Source organism: Dipodomys merriami, unplaced genomic scaffold (assembly GCF_024711535.1).
Source record: "Dipodomys merriami isolate MVZ:Mamm:240054 unplaced genomic scaffold, mDipMer1.0.p SCAF_8, whole genome shotgun sequence".
Classification (NCBI taxonomy): domain Eukaryota; kingdom Metazoa; phylum Chordata; class Mammalia; order Rodentia; family Heteromyidae; genus Dipodomys; species Dipodomys merriami.
The window spans coordinates 33,428,890-33,447,616 of NW_027206401.1; the positions used below are offsets into that span (position 1 = coordinate 33,428,890).

Consider the following 18,727-nt stretch of genomic DNA (forward strand, 5'->3'; position numbering starts at 1 on the left):
AGCTGAGTAAAAAGTCAGGGATGAGAGGCCAACAGACAAGCAACAATCCCCAAGAGAAGGTAAAAATAAATGAATTTCCAGACAAATGGGTAAACGGAGCTATGACTTGGGGAAATACTTTATTTGCTCAATTTTTTTCTTATTTGAAAGCAAAGTGCTACTTTTTTACAAAACCTTGAAATTAGTGAAGAAGATAAATCAATGCCAGAATTAGAAATCACTCGTCTGTGCCCTCAATCCAGTAAGCCTCCCTTCCTTCTTTCCTTACTTAACAGTTCTTGATCCTTCAGATCTTAGATTTAGTGCACCTTCCCCAGAGAAACTTCCAGACCTTCTGATTAGTCAAACCCCCTGGTTGGAACTCTCCTGACAATGGGCCTATACCATCATAGCACTTGACTTAGTACCAGCTTCCCTCTGTTAATATATATGTTTGAATATATGTCCCCAAAACAGACTGTAAGCTTCATGAGGGCAGGAAACAGGTTGTTGTTAGCAACTCTAAATCCAGTGACTGCCACAGTTCCTGACTCATAGTAGCTGTTCAACAAATATTGGTTGAATAAATACATAGATTAATTAATATTGTGAAAGCAGCGACTTTCAAAATTGGTTGTTTTTCTTTTGGCCACCTGAGCTTGACATTCAGCTTCAGAGTAAATCACAGTTCTTTCCCCTCTGCTTAGCACATTGTTTCCAGCTATAGAATAGAGGATTTCTGTGGATGAGGCAGTGAGCTCTTGATGGATAATAACAGTCTCATCTTGTCAAACATCTAGTCCAAAGTGTTTGCCTTTTACTGTCCAATATGGTCCTTGACCAATCTCTCCCAGGCTATTTACGTGAATGAAAGTACATATAGAAGGAAATACCAGGAGAGCCAAGGAAGGGGTAGCATTGTCCAAAAAGAAATGTATTCTTGACTTATGTAACTGTAACCCTCCATATATCACCTTTATAATAACATCAAAAAATGGTAATAACAAAAACTAATAATACAAAAAAGTACATATAGGCAGGCAACAAGTTTCAACTGTACCATTGTTATTATCCATAGATAGAGATATCTAATATCTAACCACAAATTGTTTCGGTTCTATATAGTCCAATATCCTATAGTCCAAAAAGAGTAGACAGCGTCAAAACTAGTCTAGTATCAGTAGTCAGTCACGTATCTCCTGGTACTAGAGCCAACATTCTAAAAATTGGGTTTCTCAAACAGCTAGTAGAAGAAGTAGCTCAACTAAGCAGCCTAGAATAAGTGCTAAGTTCATTTCTATCTTTCAATCTACACTTGGATTCCAGATTAGTTCTACATAATAAGGATAGGCATGATACATTCATTGTGTAAAGAATTCAACTTGAGATCACCTCTCTTTTTTCCAAAATGAGATTTTGCCTGTACCTATCATCAGCTATCACTCTTATCATATCCTTTTTTCAATAGTTCCCAGACTTTAATTCTCGTAGTTCCCCTTCCCCATGAAGCCCATAGGATTTAGAGGAAAATGAGGTCAACAATAACATCAGAGGGAAGTCCTCATTGGCTCAAAATAATGAGAACATTATATTGCCTTGATCGCAGTCCCACATTCAAGCATAAATATGAGATATAAGCACAGACAATAAGGATCAATTCCAAGACTATTTTCTGACATGCTAGGACAAAAGCACTTATTCCTTCAGATCTGACCAAGGAAGCATATCACCTTGACTACTCTAACAAGCCACCCTATGAACCTTTAGGAAGCTTGCCTTGGAACACAGCCAACACTATACAAAGATAGAAAGAAATGGCACCACAGTACTACCCCTAAGTATATATTAACTCAGGACCTTGTAAGTCCATAAGAGAAAAAAATGTCTTTTATTATTTGAGCCAGTTTGAGTTGACCATTCTGTTACTTGCATTCAAAATTTTGATACACTTTATAAGTAACTATCAAACTATGACTTACTTTCAGGTAACAAAAACTTCAAATCAACCTTTCTGCCCAAATACGGATCCTTCAAAGATACCATTGCCTTTTCAGCGTGCTATCTCTAAGAGCTTGAAAAGACCTATAGATGTGATAGGTCTCCTACACAAAAGCTGTGTTCGAAGTGAAGTTTGCTTTTAATGCTCAACCTCCCTACTAGGGATAGGGATAGACAGGCCCTATCTATGCTATAGAAAAAAATCACTGTTGAAATATTTAACCAACAATATCTACCTTGGTTCCTTTCTTCTCATTCCATAACCTTCTCTTATTGAAAAGAGAGAGAGAGAGAAGCACTAAATTGGTTCACCATGCTTTTGCTACTGAGAAAATGTTCATAACTACTAATAAATAATTCAGAGAATAAGGTATTTTTACTTTTCTATTACCAGACACACCTAACTTTGATGGGAATTCTGACATCTTTCTTACTGTGCAAATCTACTTTATATGCAGGATCTTAAATGTTTTACTCTCTTAAAGTAAGTCCAATAAACAATAAATACCATGTAATTTCACCACTTTGCATAACAACTTCCAGTAGCTGCCATCAGCTTATTATGATATCTAAATTTTCACCTCTCCATGATTGGGCCCTACTCAGAGCCTCATGTTCACTTGGCTTGCTTGTTTAGCTGGTGCTTTAATACTTGAGCCATGTCTCCAGTCCTACTCTGCTAATTATTTTGGAAAAAGAGTCTCATGGACTTTTCTGCCTGGGATGGCTTCTAAAACATGGTCCTCTAGATCACAGGTTCCTGAGTACCAAGGACTACAGTGGTGAACCACCAGCACCCATCTAAGATAGTTTTCTTTTTAAAAACTTGGCTAAAACAGGTAAATTTCTCTTGTCTTTCATATTGACAGTACAAATACAGAACATACAGGTGATCACAGGAGGTATCAGAGCCTTCAAAGAACCTTAGAAAAGAAAATTGAATATGTGGTCATAAAACTACTTACCACATTTTAAATGAACATTTTTCTATCAAGATGGACTCTGTAAAAGGGTGACAATGATCAGGATACACTGTACTCATAAACTGACATGTTGAAGTGAAACTCCTTTGAGCAGCTACTTTAAAATGTAAAGATAGACTATACAATAAGATAACATTTATTGGATCCACATAGGAATCACCATGTTCTCACAGAGTATTTGGCAAGAGGCCTGTTTAGGAAAATTTTACTGCAGAACTCCTATACCAACTGAGTCCCCCAAATATGCTTATGGTAGTAGAATCTAGCTCTTAATGCTAATTAGCTAATTAAGAAAGTTAAACATTAAGAAATTAAAACATAGGTAATTTTTAAAATAATTTTAATATTTTAAAAGAAAATGTACATTTGTGGGATTCAATTGGATGCAAAATCTTTCATTTATATCATAAATTCTACTATTTCTGTGGAAAAATAACCATTTCAAAGTCAAAGCAGTTGTTTTCTACAATTAAAAGCAATTAAATACTTTTAAATACTTTTTAGCATACTGATAAAGGAATTCTCCTTCATGTCTCCAAATCTCTCTCATAATTCACTATGTTTCCAAAGCACATTTGGAAGTAAAAAGAATTCATATCTACTAACTATATTTCCTCTATTTGAAGATGAATTAAGCAGAAAATACATTAATATCTGAATTTTTAATAGAGTGGTTAACCCTTACCATAGAAAACTAATGAGGAATATTTTAACATGGAAGCATTAATCAGGGCTCTCCAACCCTATGTAATTTGACATTTTTAAGGACTTAATCATGAGAGGATTTAATTCTCTTATTCTCTTATTTACTTTTCAGCATGAGGTGAGTTGCAAAAGCTATCATATGTTAGGATAAATGTAATTCCTGAAGGAAACCTTGCTTTGAATAACATGCCATAGCTTAAAAATAGTCTTCATAGAAGTATCACTACTAAAACCATGTTATCCTTTGGGTCAAACTTAAGTTTTCAAACATTAAGCAAGTATCAACACAGACTTGATGAGTCCCAGAGCCTGAATCACGCTAGCCCTCTGTTATGAGACAACACAAATTTTGGGAGGTTGTGAATACAGGATACAGACTTCCAACCCCATCCATTGATTATTTCTATCTTTGCTAAAGACTACAGGAGTTTCATTTAACTAGAGTGCTCAGTACATGGCAGCAGAGTCCAAGCATCTTTTATGGATTAATGATTGATCTGCCGTCTTGGGCTTACTGCTGTACCCAGTCTTGGCCCAAAGCCTATGTTTACAGAGAATGCAACAGACTGATGCTTGTAACTCCAAAGCCATTCTGTCAGCAAACATTAGACTCCACTGTGTGCACAGCCACCCTACAAGTAAATTGTAACAGGGAATTTCTGGAATTTACAAACTACTGAGGCAGAAATTCAACTGTACTCTGCAGCAAGGTTTTCTTTGTTCCTTCCCAATTTGTGATAATACAAACTAAGCGCAAATAGTGCAAAGAACAAAGAAGTAAATGTGGCTTCTCCAGTTGATACTTTCACTTATGTGTACAAAATCTGTCCAGGGGTATTGAAAAAGTGGAAAACTAAAAATTAATGGCAGGTATGCTTATAGCCTGGATCTGCTGTCTATAGCCCTCTTGCATGTACTAGGTTTTAGAACCAGACATCTCAGATGTGTATAAGAGAGATTTTGGACTCAATCCATTAATCAAGGCAAGCTACCTGACCTCTACTGCATGCACTTATTTGGATATTCAACATGTTAAACACAGCTTGAATTAACAGAGTATCACTCATCAATCCCAGAAAAATGCATAATCATTTTCTTTTGTTTTCTCTGGACAGCTCATCCAAAACTCCTCAAATCCTCTCCCTTTTCTGGTTATTAATAAGATATCATAGTGCCTTCCTTTTTAAGTCAGGCACAAGAGTAACTCAGTGCTGACTACAGCCTGGAATGAGCATATGAAAACAACCCTTGAGATCATTCTTTTAATGCTCACTCTTCATACTGAACAATGTTAGAGGCAAGGTGAGAAATTTGGCAATGCAAGTGACAGAATCAATAAGGAAGAATGTTCAACTCAAATAAATAGATCCCTTCCCAATCATTTGTTTACTGAACTGTGGGCTGCCCACATAGACAGTTAGACTATGGACCCCAAACCTGAACATTCATCACTCTGTAGCAGCAGCAGTCACCAGGACACAATGTCGCTGATGCAATCTGACACTGTGGTTAATGTTAAAAGGGATCGTGCCTCTCAGATGGATTGGATAATTACCGGCAGTTCAGATGAGAAAAAGTTGATTTAAGTGAATAGCATTAGCTATCACCAGGATGCCTAGAGATTTACTGTGTCTGAAATTAACATTCCAGCATACATGGCCATAGGCCTGTGTATTGATCCTCAAATGACTGGATTCTGATCAATGAAAGTCTTCCTACATTCCTTCCACTCATTGGAAAGAAATCTTGGACACACAATGGGACTGGCAGGTAGTTAGACTTTTGATCATTTCCTCCCTTTCAATTTAAAATATCTAATAACACACATTCTGGGTAACAGATTAGAATTACCTCTCTGCTCCCATGCACACATACTGTACAATTTCCCCAAATGAAGGGCATTAAAAAAACAAAACAAAAAAAATGGAAGTGTCTGCTAATACTTTCTTTTAGTACAAACCCATCTGCCCCATTCTGTTTGTGTTCCAGGTAAGTTAGATCAGTATTCCTCAAATAGTATTCAAATGTTTGTATAAATATGAAGCTCGCATACCCTAATGTCTGATGGCTTCCTACACAGTGAGTTCCACCCACCTGCAGAAGTATAGCTCTCACTGGCTTTCCTCAAGAGTCTGTGTTTTATACTTGAAGCTGACCTACACCTTACTTCACCAGTCAGAACTTTCCTTCACTTTCCCCATTCCCAATGCATTTCCCAGAGCTAACATTTTTCCTCCTCTGCTATTGCTTTCCACAGACTCTCACAGAAGCCCAACAATATTCCATTCCATATGTCAAAATATGAGATAACAAGAAAACAGTTTGGTTTGTTGTTCTTTTCCCAGAGCTTCCTAAGGACACCCCGGTTTGCCATGTCTGGCGGGAACTCAGCCACTGACCTGCAAACTAAAGCCTTGGGATAAGAAGACCACATCATATGCAAGGCCTTGAGCAGGCCTACATCACTGTTCCAACAGACACTGCAGAGTTAAGGCCACCATCCTGCAGGCCAAGGTTTAAGTAGACAGACCCACCAGGCTTGCTGGCACCCAATAAAAGCAAGAGGACCCTGGGCCCACTGGCCTCATTTACTTGTGGATGAAGAATATGTACAAGCAACTAACAAAGTAAGCCTGAGGCCTGAACTTCAGGTAATCAGAAGACATTAATTGCAAGTAATTTCTTAATGCCCTCTCCAACCTTCATGAATGATAGCTATTTTGCAAATTAAATCTTATAGGTGTTTAAAGGGAAAAAAGTAGACAGGTTAATCACTGAATTACATGCTAATTGTTGCTTTTTTTTTTGCACCACTATATTCTATAATTAAGTTTGAAACCAAGAAATCTTACCTAGAATATATCCAAGTTTAATCAAAAGACAAATACTCTATGTCTAAGTAAAATATAATTCCAACTATCATGAAAATACATAATAATTAGCAATGAGATCTTCCAAAAGAGATCTCTAAATAAAAGATTGCTATTTCCAGAATATAGTTGGACAGTAAAAGAAATGCTTATTATAATACAACATTTTCCTCTTGAATATCTGTGATTATTTCAATTATTTGGAAAGCATCCTTTGCAAATGTTTCTGTCTATATAATCCTCTTTTTTGAAATAAACACTCATATCCACATCTGTGTATATCCCTGTAAGTAATTTCTACATCGTCTACTGGGAATAGCAATGTTGTAATATGAAGATGTACTTCTATTTATAATAGGATGGGGAAGCAAAATGTTGATGCTCCTAGGAATTTGTGTTTATTCCTAAGTAATCAATGCTATTCATCTTCAGAACATTACAAACTTTAGGTATGAAAATAATCATCCTTTTCCTTGCCTATGTTGGCCATTTTGCTTGTTTTTGACTACCTGTTTGAGTTCTGGATATTAGTTTAGACAACAGGATCTTTCCTATGCAAATGGAAAAAGATCAAATACAGTCTAGGTGGAAATGAGTATTTGTGGAATTGTTACTCTCATTTTAAAGAGATAATAGTTACAGAGTATATCTTCAACACCTATATTGTGCAAAGTAAAATTAGTGTCAAAAGATTTGGGCAGTTCTGCAACTCTTGCAAAACTGCTAAGGCCTTGCAACTTTCTAACTCCTAGGAAGGCTAACCAGTGAGTTAAAGGTGTTCTTAGGTCTTTCTGTACCTTAAAAAGGTACAGGTACAGCAGGTCATAAAAATGTCTCAAAAGGGGCCTGTGAAAAGAATAAGTCCCCTGAAAATCCTCTGGTGTCTCAAATAATGAGATTGATATCCCATTGTTCACCCAATGCTCATACATTTCATAAGCTTTCCCCCTCCACAGACTCTGGTTCAAAACTTTTGAGCCAGCAAGTGAGCCTTATGGAAATCAGGACTCTGCCATATATTATGCATTACCACTATACATTTCTCAGAGCAACATCCTGAAATGTGTAAACTTGTAGTTAGTTAGATTCCTTATGAATACAGCTGTGACTCACAGGTCTCTCCCAGCAGTTTTTAGCAGAATCAGTTTGCAAAATGCCTATGTACTTGTAGCAATCCAAATGTCTCTTAAGCAGAAATTTAAATTCAGTTTAAGAAATACATCCTACATGCTATAAGGGGTTAGCCTGGCTTCCATTGCTCATACCTTACTTCATAGTGCCAGGGTTTGTGAGAGATGTGACATTTTCAGCCTATTCCATTCAACAGAAGGAAGGCTTCAGAAAGAAATAAAATTTAAACAGTTCATTTCAATGGATCTTCATTTTGTGAGATGGACTATTTTTTGTCCTTGGTTTTTGTTGTTGTTGTTGTTCACTTGTTTTTGTGTGTGTGTGTGTTGTTGTTGTTGTTGTTGTTTGTAGCAAAGCAATGTCTGCCTCTCTACCCAAATCTCTGTGATGGGAAAGTGCAGTACCACAGGCACAGCTGTCCCATGTATATTCACAAATGCAGGTGTTGCTTAGACACAAAAGAGAGGTCAGTGGAATGCTACTCCTAATTAGCTACCTTTTCTACTAGGATTTTCCTTTGTAAAGTTATGCATGCAATTGGGGTTCAACGTAGAGACCATTTTTAGAACCCAGCATGCTATCCAGCAACAAATGGCTGCCATTACAAGCATAATTTGCAGCATAGTTAATTTTACATGGTTTTAAAAGTCTACACTATACCTAAAATAAAATTCTATTCTGCACAGGTACCATTTACTCTATAATCTATCTAGTTTCAATATTTAAAACTACAAAATTTAACAAGGAAAAAAGGCTTGTTATAGAGAAGAATGTTTCCTTTTTGCCAAGATTAAGACCACAACTATAATGATGAGGACTAAGGACTTTGTTAAATGATACAAGAAAAGAAGTAACTATTTGTTATTGTCTTCAGTGGGAACACTTTGGAGCTTATTACTGCAGTTCTTAGTAATGGCAGGGTAGAGGCTGGTCTAATATGAGCCATTAAGAAATCTAAGCCTTAAATGAAATGACCACAAAATACTATCAGTTAACAGAAATGCAGCAGCTGTACATGTTTATTGTAATGCAATATAATATTGTTTCTGAGATGGGCACTCATAAAATTAAAAAATAAAGAATACAGCAGGTGATGTGACAAGCTTATTTCTCTATTTGAAAAGAAAATGAACAGGCATAGCATGGCAAGTGCTGGAATGTAAAAATAAGAGTGAAGATGACAGAGAAGATAGGTATTGTATGTGTACTAATGAGCGACAGAAAAGCAGGCAGCCACCGGCTTAACAGAAAACATTTGAAACTCCTAGTTTTTGCAAAAGGCCAAAGACCTACCCCAGTAGCTCCTGGCAGAAAGTAAAATTTGACATCCCTCCTCCCACTGTTGATTTTACCTATTGTAAGTATTCCAAATACTATGTCTTAACCTGGCTCCCAGTTGTCCATTTTTCAAAAGTACATACTATGGAAGTTTAAATTCAGTTTGACCTTAAACTTTATAATGACATTTTAAAGTCTACATATTATATCATATTCTAGACTGTCTTTCCAAATGGTATGAAGTGCCTTTCTTCAAAAGCTTACTACAAAGTAAAATCATTTTGCAAATTGTAATATATACTGACAGGGTTGTGACAAATGTATCTTGCTTGATTTTATTCACTACAGGCAGCCCATCAAGATTCAGACCCTTAACCCTTCCGTATTATAGAAAGACAAAAAGCCCTGTTCTATAGCCATCTTCTGTGATGGAATGCAAACTATTTTGTTGTGGTAAGGAGGGCTTTGAAGAAGAAAGCTCTAGACCCACTCCTGGGATTGTTAGCCCTGTGTTCAGCATTCAAAATGGAAGCCTCAGGGTCTTGGAGATCATTTTAATCCCCCCATATTAAAACAAAACGTGTCTCTCTTGTGTCACTTTTTCCCAACCTCTCCCCAGCCTCACTGGCCCTTCCTGAGGGAAAGTGAGCGATTGCCTGTCCTCAAAGAATTCCAGAAACCATTTCCTTACTTGCCTCCCTGTTCCGGTGAAGATTATGAGTCTAATTCTTTGAGACTGCTACTAAAATTCCACCCCGCTGAATTCTGCAGCCTAATTCTTTTGGCATTATGGTTTTTGGCAGGATGAATGTGACCCAAATTTGCAGGAAATAATTTACTGCAACAGTGCTTCTTGCAAAGTAGTGAGACCATGATTAGCATTTTCAAGACCGCAAATATGAGACTTTAAAATAGTAAGTGTTTACTTCATGAAAAGATAAATTTGGATCTTGTATTATTGAAATGGAAATGCTTAGCAAAATGTGCATGGATTTATGAATTAAGGATGTTTTACAGATCAATGAAAAGTAACCAAGCACTAGCAATTTACTTTAGTATTTGGTGGCAAAATGCTATAACAGTTCTTTGAGATCTAAAAATTTAGGGGTGTATGTGTGGCATGTGTGTGTGTGCGTGTGTGTGTCTGTGTCTGTGTGCACGTGTGTGTGTGACTGAAAAACAGCATACATCCCACTTTTCACCAACGGTGACTAATACTATTCAAAAAGGACATTTTCAGAGCTAGGATAACTTAAAACAAAAGAAAACAATTCTATAATTATGGCTGTTCCTGTGTTTCCCCACCAGGCTTCTCACAAATGTCTAGCCGTGTAGTATATGTTAGCTGACATCTTCATAATGTCCACATTATTCGAGATTTGATTTTTTTTTTAATTTGGCATTTTTCTTAACTAAAATTTGTGAAGCAGGCTTTGGAAAGAGCAGCAGCAATATTCCCACTGAGAACAAGAATTAAACGTAGGGGGAATAAAGCTTTCTAACCAGGCTTCTGCTGCTAGTGTTTTGGCTCTTACAAGACAGATCTGCCACTTCGCTCCCGTGGGCTCTTAAGTGTGCCCTGTCCTGCTGGAAAGGCATCTCTTGATAGGGACATAGCTGTGATCCTGGTGTCCTCCCCGGATTCACTCACCCTCTCAGAATTCAAACACAAGCCAAGAGAAGCAGAAGAACAGGTTACTCGTTAGAAAAGGATTCCTTAATTCCAAAAGGTTAAGCATGACAGAGGAGGAAACCGACAGAACAAGAGGACAAATGCACACGTGAAAGGGCCCAGCATCTCAGGCTATTGGCTAGGAGGCGCATGCGCACGCGGCAGGTGGCCACGTGGCCTCTAAGTTGGGCTTACCTTGTTCCTTTTGAAGTAGGCTCGCCGGCAGGCCGCAAAGCACTTCTCGCTGCAGAAGCTTTTCACCTCGCTCCCCATACTCAGGGAATAGCGCTTGATTCCCACTTTCTGGCACCAGGCACACATTATTTGTACATTTGACACATCATCTTCTATAATAAAAGTATAAGAAAAATGTTCATATCAGAAGCAAACATCCCTTTAAACTTAGACACATCCTGAATCTCAGAGCTCCCAGGGTCTGATTGAAGTTTCCAGACCTCACCATTTTTTAGACGAAATGGATAGCCAGCTCTTTGGGGAAAGAGGGGCTGGAGAAGGCCAAGTTCTTTTTCATTTGTTTCTGTCCTTTCTCACACTTTTAACTTTCTTTCCTTTTTTCCTTCCTTGGTTCCTTCCTTCCCTCCCTCGTTTACTTATTTACTTAGGTTCCTACGATTTAAAAACAAAACAAATAAACAAAAACACAGCATGACTGCAAAGCCACAAGTGATCCTAGGATGTCTCAGCCTAGTTTCAATGGGCGTGATTAAAGATGCCCCAGGAATAAAGCAATGCAACTTGTAAAATAAATGGCCCTTTTCTTCAAAGGGCCTGCTGAAGTTCTACCAGATCTGTACCAGGTGGGACAGTCTCTCAAGTGCTAACCTACAAACTCATGTGAATCTTGACAGCAGGCTGGCCTTCACTGACACCTTCCCTACTGCTATATAGTGATATGGAAAGCTGTTTATCTTACAATATAATGATTCCCCAGACATGTGTGTAGACTAAGAAAGAAATTTGTGAGTGGCTGATTCTGGTCATTGAAAGGGGCAAGCCTGGCTTCCTGAGCAGTCTCCTTTGAAGCAGCCTTCCAGTGTTGGGTATCTACAGGGAGAACAGGCCTGATTTCAATTCCCCAGCATGTGATGTGGTTCCAGGTCCCTGGGTGGAGGGATAGTAATGAGAATGAGGGTGTCAGATCATTCTCAGCCAGACTGAGGGTTTTTCCCAGCTAGTATGCAAAGTGATTTTAGATGGTAAGATAATATTTCTAATATTTAAAGTAGTGCCTGTCATTTCCTCTGTACGCGAGGACAACAAATTTAATAGGCACAATGATATCATAATGACCATAATATCATACTCATTACTATTTAAAACAAAAGTGGGTTTTCAAAGAAAATCAGTTAATAAAATACATTGAGTAAATCAGACTGCAGGCAGTAAGGAGTTATGACAAAATTGGGATGGTAATGTTTAAATGGCTGGAGTTAGGGAAGCATTGGCCTCCTTTAGGAGAAAGAAGTATTTTCTTGCTGTCTTCTGGGGATGTGCTGTATCTTTAGTGTTCTCTAGCCTCTGTGTGTGTGTGTGTGTGTGTGCGCGTGCGCGCGCGTGTGTGCGTGTGTGCATGTGAGTGTGTGCACATTCATGTGTTGCCACTATTAATCACAGCTTTTCTTCCTTTACAGATTTGTTTTTGTTCGAATCCAGATTCATGCTCCAGACATGAATGGTAATCACAAAATTCCCAACAAGCTCTGATTTAGTGTTGCCTGATTTCTGAATAAATCCCCCAAAGACTAATTGCTAAGCAAGGCCTGGTCCATGAGTTGTTGACATATTCATGGTTCATAGAGTCTGTCATGCAATCACTCCATTTCCAGGGAAAAGATTTGGTTTGAGGCAGTATGGTCATCAGCCTGCAAAATTAGAAGCAAACTAATTTGTAATGCAGTGATATGGCTCTTTCCTCCTGAGTAGCACCACACAGAACTATATGCAGCACTTTCTTTACATTAGTGGAATACATACTGTCATTTTAATGGCTTTTCCTATTTCATAAATTATATATTTTGATCTATTATTATCCAATAACTGTAAAATTACCTTCAATATTAGGCATTTTTATGACATAACTTCCTTTAAACAAAGTCATTATAGGGATTCAAATATAAAGCAATTACTGTATTAATAACTGTTGCAATGAAAGAAAGCTTTTATTTATATTTTGTATGATTTCTAGTACAGAACCTATAGTTATTTTACATGATATTGCCAAAGCTCTAATACTCTATCTTAGAGTATGTTGGAGTTTTTCTTAAATCAGATTAGAAACAGCATAGTTTAAAATAATTGTCCATCATTACTAAACTAACTAGCCCTAACAGTTTCTGTTATTTGCCTTAAAAAAAAGATGATAAAGTAAAACTCTCCCAAATGAGCCAGTGGCAGTAACCTTGACTCTGGTGAAATCTGTTAAAAAAATTATGGGGAAAATCATTTGGTCTCACAGTTTAATAAGGCCCCACTTCCCAAGGGACCATAGACAACCTGTATTAAATTCTCCCCATCGATTCTTCCTTTAGAGTCTGGCTGGGGAAACAAAACATGAGATGTTTCTGGTCCTAGATGGTTTGCCTATGAAAGACTAAAACTGAGATGAGAAAGGGTAGAAACAAAGTTCTTAGAAGGCCTGGGGGGTGGACACTTGGGCCAAAGGGCATCTCTTAGCTTCTCAAGCTCTATGCCATCATCACCAGGCCACTTGTCACTTTTTAAAAAGATGCAAGGATACTTTCTTACAACAGTCCTAATAAGTAAACGGAACAAATGAAGAAAAAAGGAGTAGAATTTTAAAGCACAACAGTCATATAAATCATTCTTACTGCAAAGGAACAATATGGAAAGATGTGGCAAAAGAATTGTGTCCTTTAGTTGGTGAAAGTCTTAAAATGACAGCACAAATCAGCATTCCCATCCATTTTTTCATACAGTCCTAGTTCATACAGACACACATTTTGGAAAACTTCATTACATTTCTCCTTTTCTGCCATCAAACTTATCAATAGCTAATTCCCCCCCCCCCCAGAAAAAACAGATTGATAAAGTGAGTATTTCAAAAGTTCAAGAGAAAGCATTTTCAGGTATCTCATATGTTCTAGTTTTATAAGTCATTTATATTAATATTATACTTAAGAAACTAGAAGATAATTGTGATCATCTAAACCTTTTATATGGTCAAATTCTGTCAGCCACCAAAATACAACTCAAATTCTGCCACTGGGTAAGGCAGAGTACCCCATATTTTAATATTACTGTCCCTAGACAACTAAACTTTTCATAAAAAATTAAAGCCAAAGGAGTAAGTTCAACTACATCGTCTCTTATTCTTTTGTTTTGTTTTTTTTTTTTTTTTTTGGTCAGGTCGTGGGGTCTGAACTTTGGGCCTGAACTCTGGGCCTGGGTGCTGTCCCTCAGCTCTTCAGCTCAAGGCTAGCGCTCTACCACTTGAGCCACAGCGCCACTCCGGCTTTTTTTTTTTTTTTTTTTTTTTTTTGCTTTATGTGGTACTGAGGAATCAAACCCAGGGCTTCATGCATGCAAGGCAAGCGCTCTACCAATGAGCCACCTTCCCAGCCCCATCTTCTCTTATTCTTAACTGAAACCTGGTAATAATATGCATGCCTCTTACTGGCAAGATAGAAAACCCTGGCAATTTAGCTTTTCAAACTTGATGTGCTGATCTACTATCTTTGTTTAGGCTAAAGGTCTATGCCATTACAACCTTCAGATTATCTCAAGAAGGACATACAGTTTTACATTATATCATCTTATGGCCTGTGTGTTTTTCATACTGAATGTAACAACAAATGAAAAATATTTATATCATTAAATAGCATTCCCAAATCCATTAACATAATACAATAAAATTTCCATATGCTATGATACAAATATGCACCAGTCAAAATATGCATGTTTCAATTAATCATGTAAAGTTTGTACCACTTTTTTAGGATTTAATTAAGCAGAATTTTTAGAGCATTTTCTTTCTACTGCAATGTTCAAAGAACTACAGAATATTTTTCTATTTTATACTGCAGAAGGAAAGGTCCAGATTAATTACTCTGAAATGAAATCAAAATTGTGTTTATTATAGAATAGAGATCAAGTATTTCTGGTATGTCTTGCTGAAGGTGCCTGAGAAACTGTCTTATCTGGTGAATTTTTAAAATAAGGATGGCTATTGGTCAGTGATTTTGGAGCATTTGAATAGCATCTATAAACATACAACTTATTTGACCACAGCCCCCAAAATATCAGGAAAGCCTTAATGGATCTGAAGCAATTAAATTCTAAGTTTAATTACAATCGTCATGGGAGTCTAAGACTGGGGGAATTCTGAAAGAATTGTTGGTGATGTTATCAGTTCCTAGAACGCACACATCTAGATCATTTCATGACCTGAAATATTTTTTTTTATTTTTTTATTTTTCTTTTACATGTGTGTCCAAGGCATGAACCAGGCAAAGGCACAGATCAAAAGCCATGCTGGGATAAACATGGGATTGTTTTGCCCCTGGCTAATATAAGATAAGCACCATGAAGTTGATGCCACTTTGCCCAGAACAGGCAGGACCTGAAATATATTTGAGACAAGTTACAAAGCAGTCTCAGGACACTCCTGTATCTTTCCAATGTCATGAAATGAAAGGATAGCCTGAGCAGCATTCTGTCAGTCTGTTTGTTAGGACAGTTAAACTGAACATAATAAAGGGGTTGGGAAGATAGGTCAGTAGTAGAGAGTTTACTTAGCAGACCCCAGGCTCAGTCTCTAATACTACAAACAGACCCAAAATAAAATTAATTAATTGAAATTTGAAAAAAGCAAAAAGACGTCATCTGGAAGACGGGCAAGAAGGTAGAGATTAATCTTGCTTCTTTGCAGTCCTTCTGCAAAGAAAGAAATTCCTTCTTGGATTAATTCATTTCCAGATATTAAGGCAGTCCAACTTAGAAATCTCTACAGAAACCTCCAGGATTTTCTGTAAATTCCCTGTGTTCTTGAGGTGAACACACAAGGCAATCTGGAGTAAAGTTGGACCACTGAACTAAAAGGAAAATCATCATAGCTGGCCATTATTTAGTTATTAGTGGGTGCCAGCCACATAAACATTATTGTTATTCACTATCATTTAACCTTAATCACAAGCAGACAGGTGCTAATGTTATCCCCAGGATCAGGTGGAAAAGTGAGTTTAGAGGTAATATGCTCCAACTCAGCAAGTACAAACCAAGGCCAGATATCTAACCCCAGAGTCAAGCTTTTGGCCACTGACTCTTAAAAGACAAGGGATTCTAAGTGTATGAGTTTACATACCATCTACAGAACTTGCCTTCATGAAAAGGGCTAAAAGCCATCACAGATTCTGCTATTTACAAAGCTCACTGTTCAGTCACATGCCAGTAGACCAAGGAAATTGAAATCAAAAAGGTCAATATGCCTTTGACAAGACAGTTATGTATAGTTGTTGACTGGTTTTCAAAAAAATAAAGTCCCATGGCATAAGCCTTAATTCTTTAACTATGAAAAATGGACCTACTATAAACATCCCACCTGAACTTGCACAAGCCAGTGCTACTTAAATGTAAAATGATAAAAACAGAATGAGTACTATTTGGATCTCGGACAGTAATTATGCTAACCAAAGGCTAGTTGTTTCAGTGTGTTTTATTTGTAGAACTGGTATTTGAACTCAGGGCCTTCCACTTGGTAGATTGGCTGCCTACCACTGAGTCACACTTTCAATCTTTTATTATTTATTCATTTATTTAGTTATTAGGGGCATAGTTACATTTTTGCTAGCACTGACCTAGGATGTAATCTTACCTATGCTTCCTGTGTATACGAGATTACAAATCCATGTCACTACAGCAGATTTATTAGTTGGGATGGGGTGCCTTGTGAAAGTTAGGACATAGCCTTGAACCACTCATTATCCTCCTGAGTACCTGGAATAATAGGTATGTGCCACTGCACGCAGTTCCTGCCCTCTTTAAGAGGGGGGAAACTAGGGAAGGGAAGGGGAACAACAAAATGGTGAGACAAAGGGCAAAGGGGGAACCCATACAACAGTGATACTCACAAGACAATCTGTTGGAAATGATCTGTACAACTTGCGGGGAGGTATATAGGGGGTAGGGTAAGAGGGAGAACAACAAGGAAAGGGGTAACAAGCGAGACATGAATGTACTCTCTTACTTATGTAATTATAACCACCTCTGTAATCACCTTAACAATACATTTTTTATTAAAAAGAGGGAGCAAATCACTAGAGAACATGAATGTTTTCTATGTAGATGAAGTTGGAGATCACCTACATTGCTCTCCCTCAATTGCTCATTAAGATTAAATTCTACCATAAGAGAATCATTTTCTTTGGTTGTGTGTGTGTGTGTGTGTGTGTGTGTGTGTGTGTGTGTGTGTGTGTGTGTGTGCGTGTGTGTGTGTGTGTGTGCATGTGTGTGTATGCACATGCACATGCATACATGTATGCAAAACCAAAGGCTTGAACTCAGGGCCTGGGTACTGTTCTTGTGTTTTGTTTTGTTTTTTTTTTTGGGTCCGGTCGTGGGCCTGAACTCTGGGCCTGGGCGCTGCCCCTCAGCTCTTCAGCTCAAGGTTAGCGCCCTACCACTTGAGCCACAGCGCCACTTCCGGCTTTTTTCTTTTTGCTTATATGGTGCTGAGGAATCGAACCCAGGGCATCAGGCATGCAAGGCAAGCGCTCTACCACTGAGCCACCTTCCCAGCCCCTGTTCTTGTGTTTTGAGGCTCAAGACTAGTTCTCTACCACTTTAGCCACAGCATCACTTCCAGCACTGTAGTGGTTAATTGGAGGTAGGATACTCATAGACCTTTCTGCCCAGGCTGGTTTTGAACCATGATCCTCAGATCTCAGCCTCCTAAGTAGCTAGGTTTACAGGTATGAGCCATCAGCGCCCAGCAGTTATCTCTTATATTCCATTAAAATCCAAATTTCTGAAAGTAAGTATGCACAAAACGTATTTAAAAAATAATGATTTCTATGTTAGAATGAGTGATTCTTCCTGAAGAAAAAGTTTTCAATGAGAAAGCAGAGTATAAGAGGCCTCTGGTAACTAGTGAGCTAATGTCTAGAGTCAGAAGGACCCTGAGGGAAGTCAATGATACCAAAGTGGACACTATCTGATCACAATGCACAACAATGTCAACAATTCTCAGTGCCATTTGAGTGAATATAAAGCAAAATGACATTGGATGGGTAGGGAAGTACAGCATAAAGCTAGGGGTTGCTGGAAAAGAAAACCAATAGCAGATCCACTTAGGAAAGTCTAAAGGATGTGACTTTTAAAAAAATAAATATTAGCCGGGCGCTGGTGGCTCACGCCTGTAATCCTAGCTACTCAGGAGGCTGAGATCTGAGGATCACGGTTCAAAGCCAGCCCGGGCAGGAGAGACCGTGAGACTCCTATCTCCAATAAAACCACCAGAAAACCGCAAGTGGCGCTGTAGCTCAAGTGGTAGAGCGCTCGCCTTGAGCTGAAGAGCTAAGGGACAACGCCCAGGCCCAGAGTTCAAGCCCCACGACCGACAAAAAAAAAAAAAAAAAAAAAAAAAAAAAAAAATATTAGTACACTGTTTTGCGAACTTGGGTGACTACTTCTTGACAGTATGGCTGAGCATAGAGATATGGAGATAGGCATGAGTTAAGGGGCAATAGTATTCATTCTGTACTCAGTTTTCTCTTCATATCATATAAATCTTTGCCTCTTATTAATATTGACATTCTAATTGGGAGATTCAGGAAGTCACTCCAGAATAATACTGCCCACCCTAATTACAGCTGTGGTGAGGATCAAATGGGAGAAGGTTTATACTTTCCTGTATCCAAATAAACCTTTCTTAGAATTGCTGCCAAGCAGAGTCATAGAAAAGGTAAGTGTCTGCTGTGTGCAGTCTAGAGAATTCTGTTGTCTAGGCACCTGACTCTTTAACCATTTCCCCCCTATAGGTGACATCTATGGAACCACCCTGAATTTGAGGAACAATCCAGGAACTAGTTAGATCTCACTAACTCCAATTAAAAGTAAAGTCATTATAATTAACA

The 18,727-nt window shown here is 38.0% G+C and overlaps 1 protein-coding gene and 1 non-coding gene across 3 annotated transcripts in view; both read right to left on the reverse strand.

Moving 5' to 3' along the window:
• Positions 1-18,727, reverse strand: part of Sobp (sine oculis binding protein homolog) — a 176,956-nt gene that overhangs the window by 119,138 nt on the left and 39,091 nt on the right. For both annotated transcript variants that reach the window (XM_070010953.1, XM_070010952.1), the window contains exon 4: positions 10,812-10,963. In XM_070010953.1, coding sequence (XP_069867054.1) covers positions 10,812-10,963 — 152 coding nt within the window. The remainder of the gene's footprint in view (positions 1-10,811; positions 10,964-18,727) is intronic.
• LOC138819542 (small nucleolar RNA SNORA48) lies at positions 15,080-15,212 on the reverse strand. The gene has a single exon (XR_011369471.1). It is a non-coding gene; the product is annotated as a small nucleolar RNA SNORA48 (small nucleolar RNA).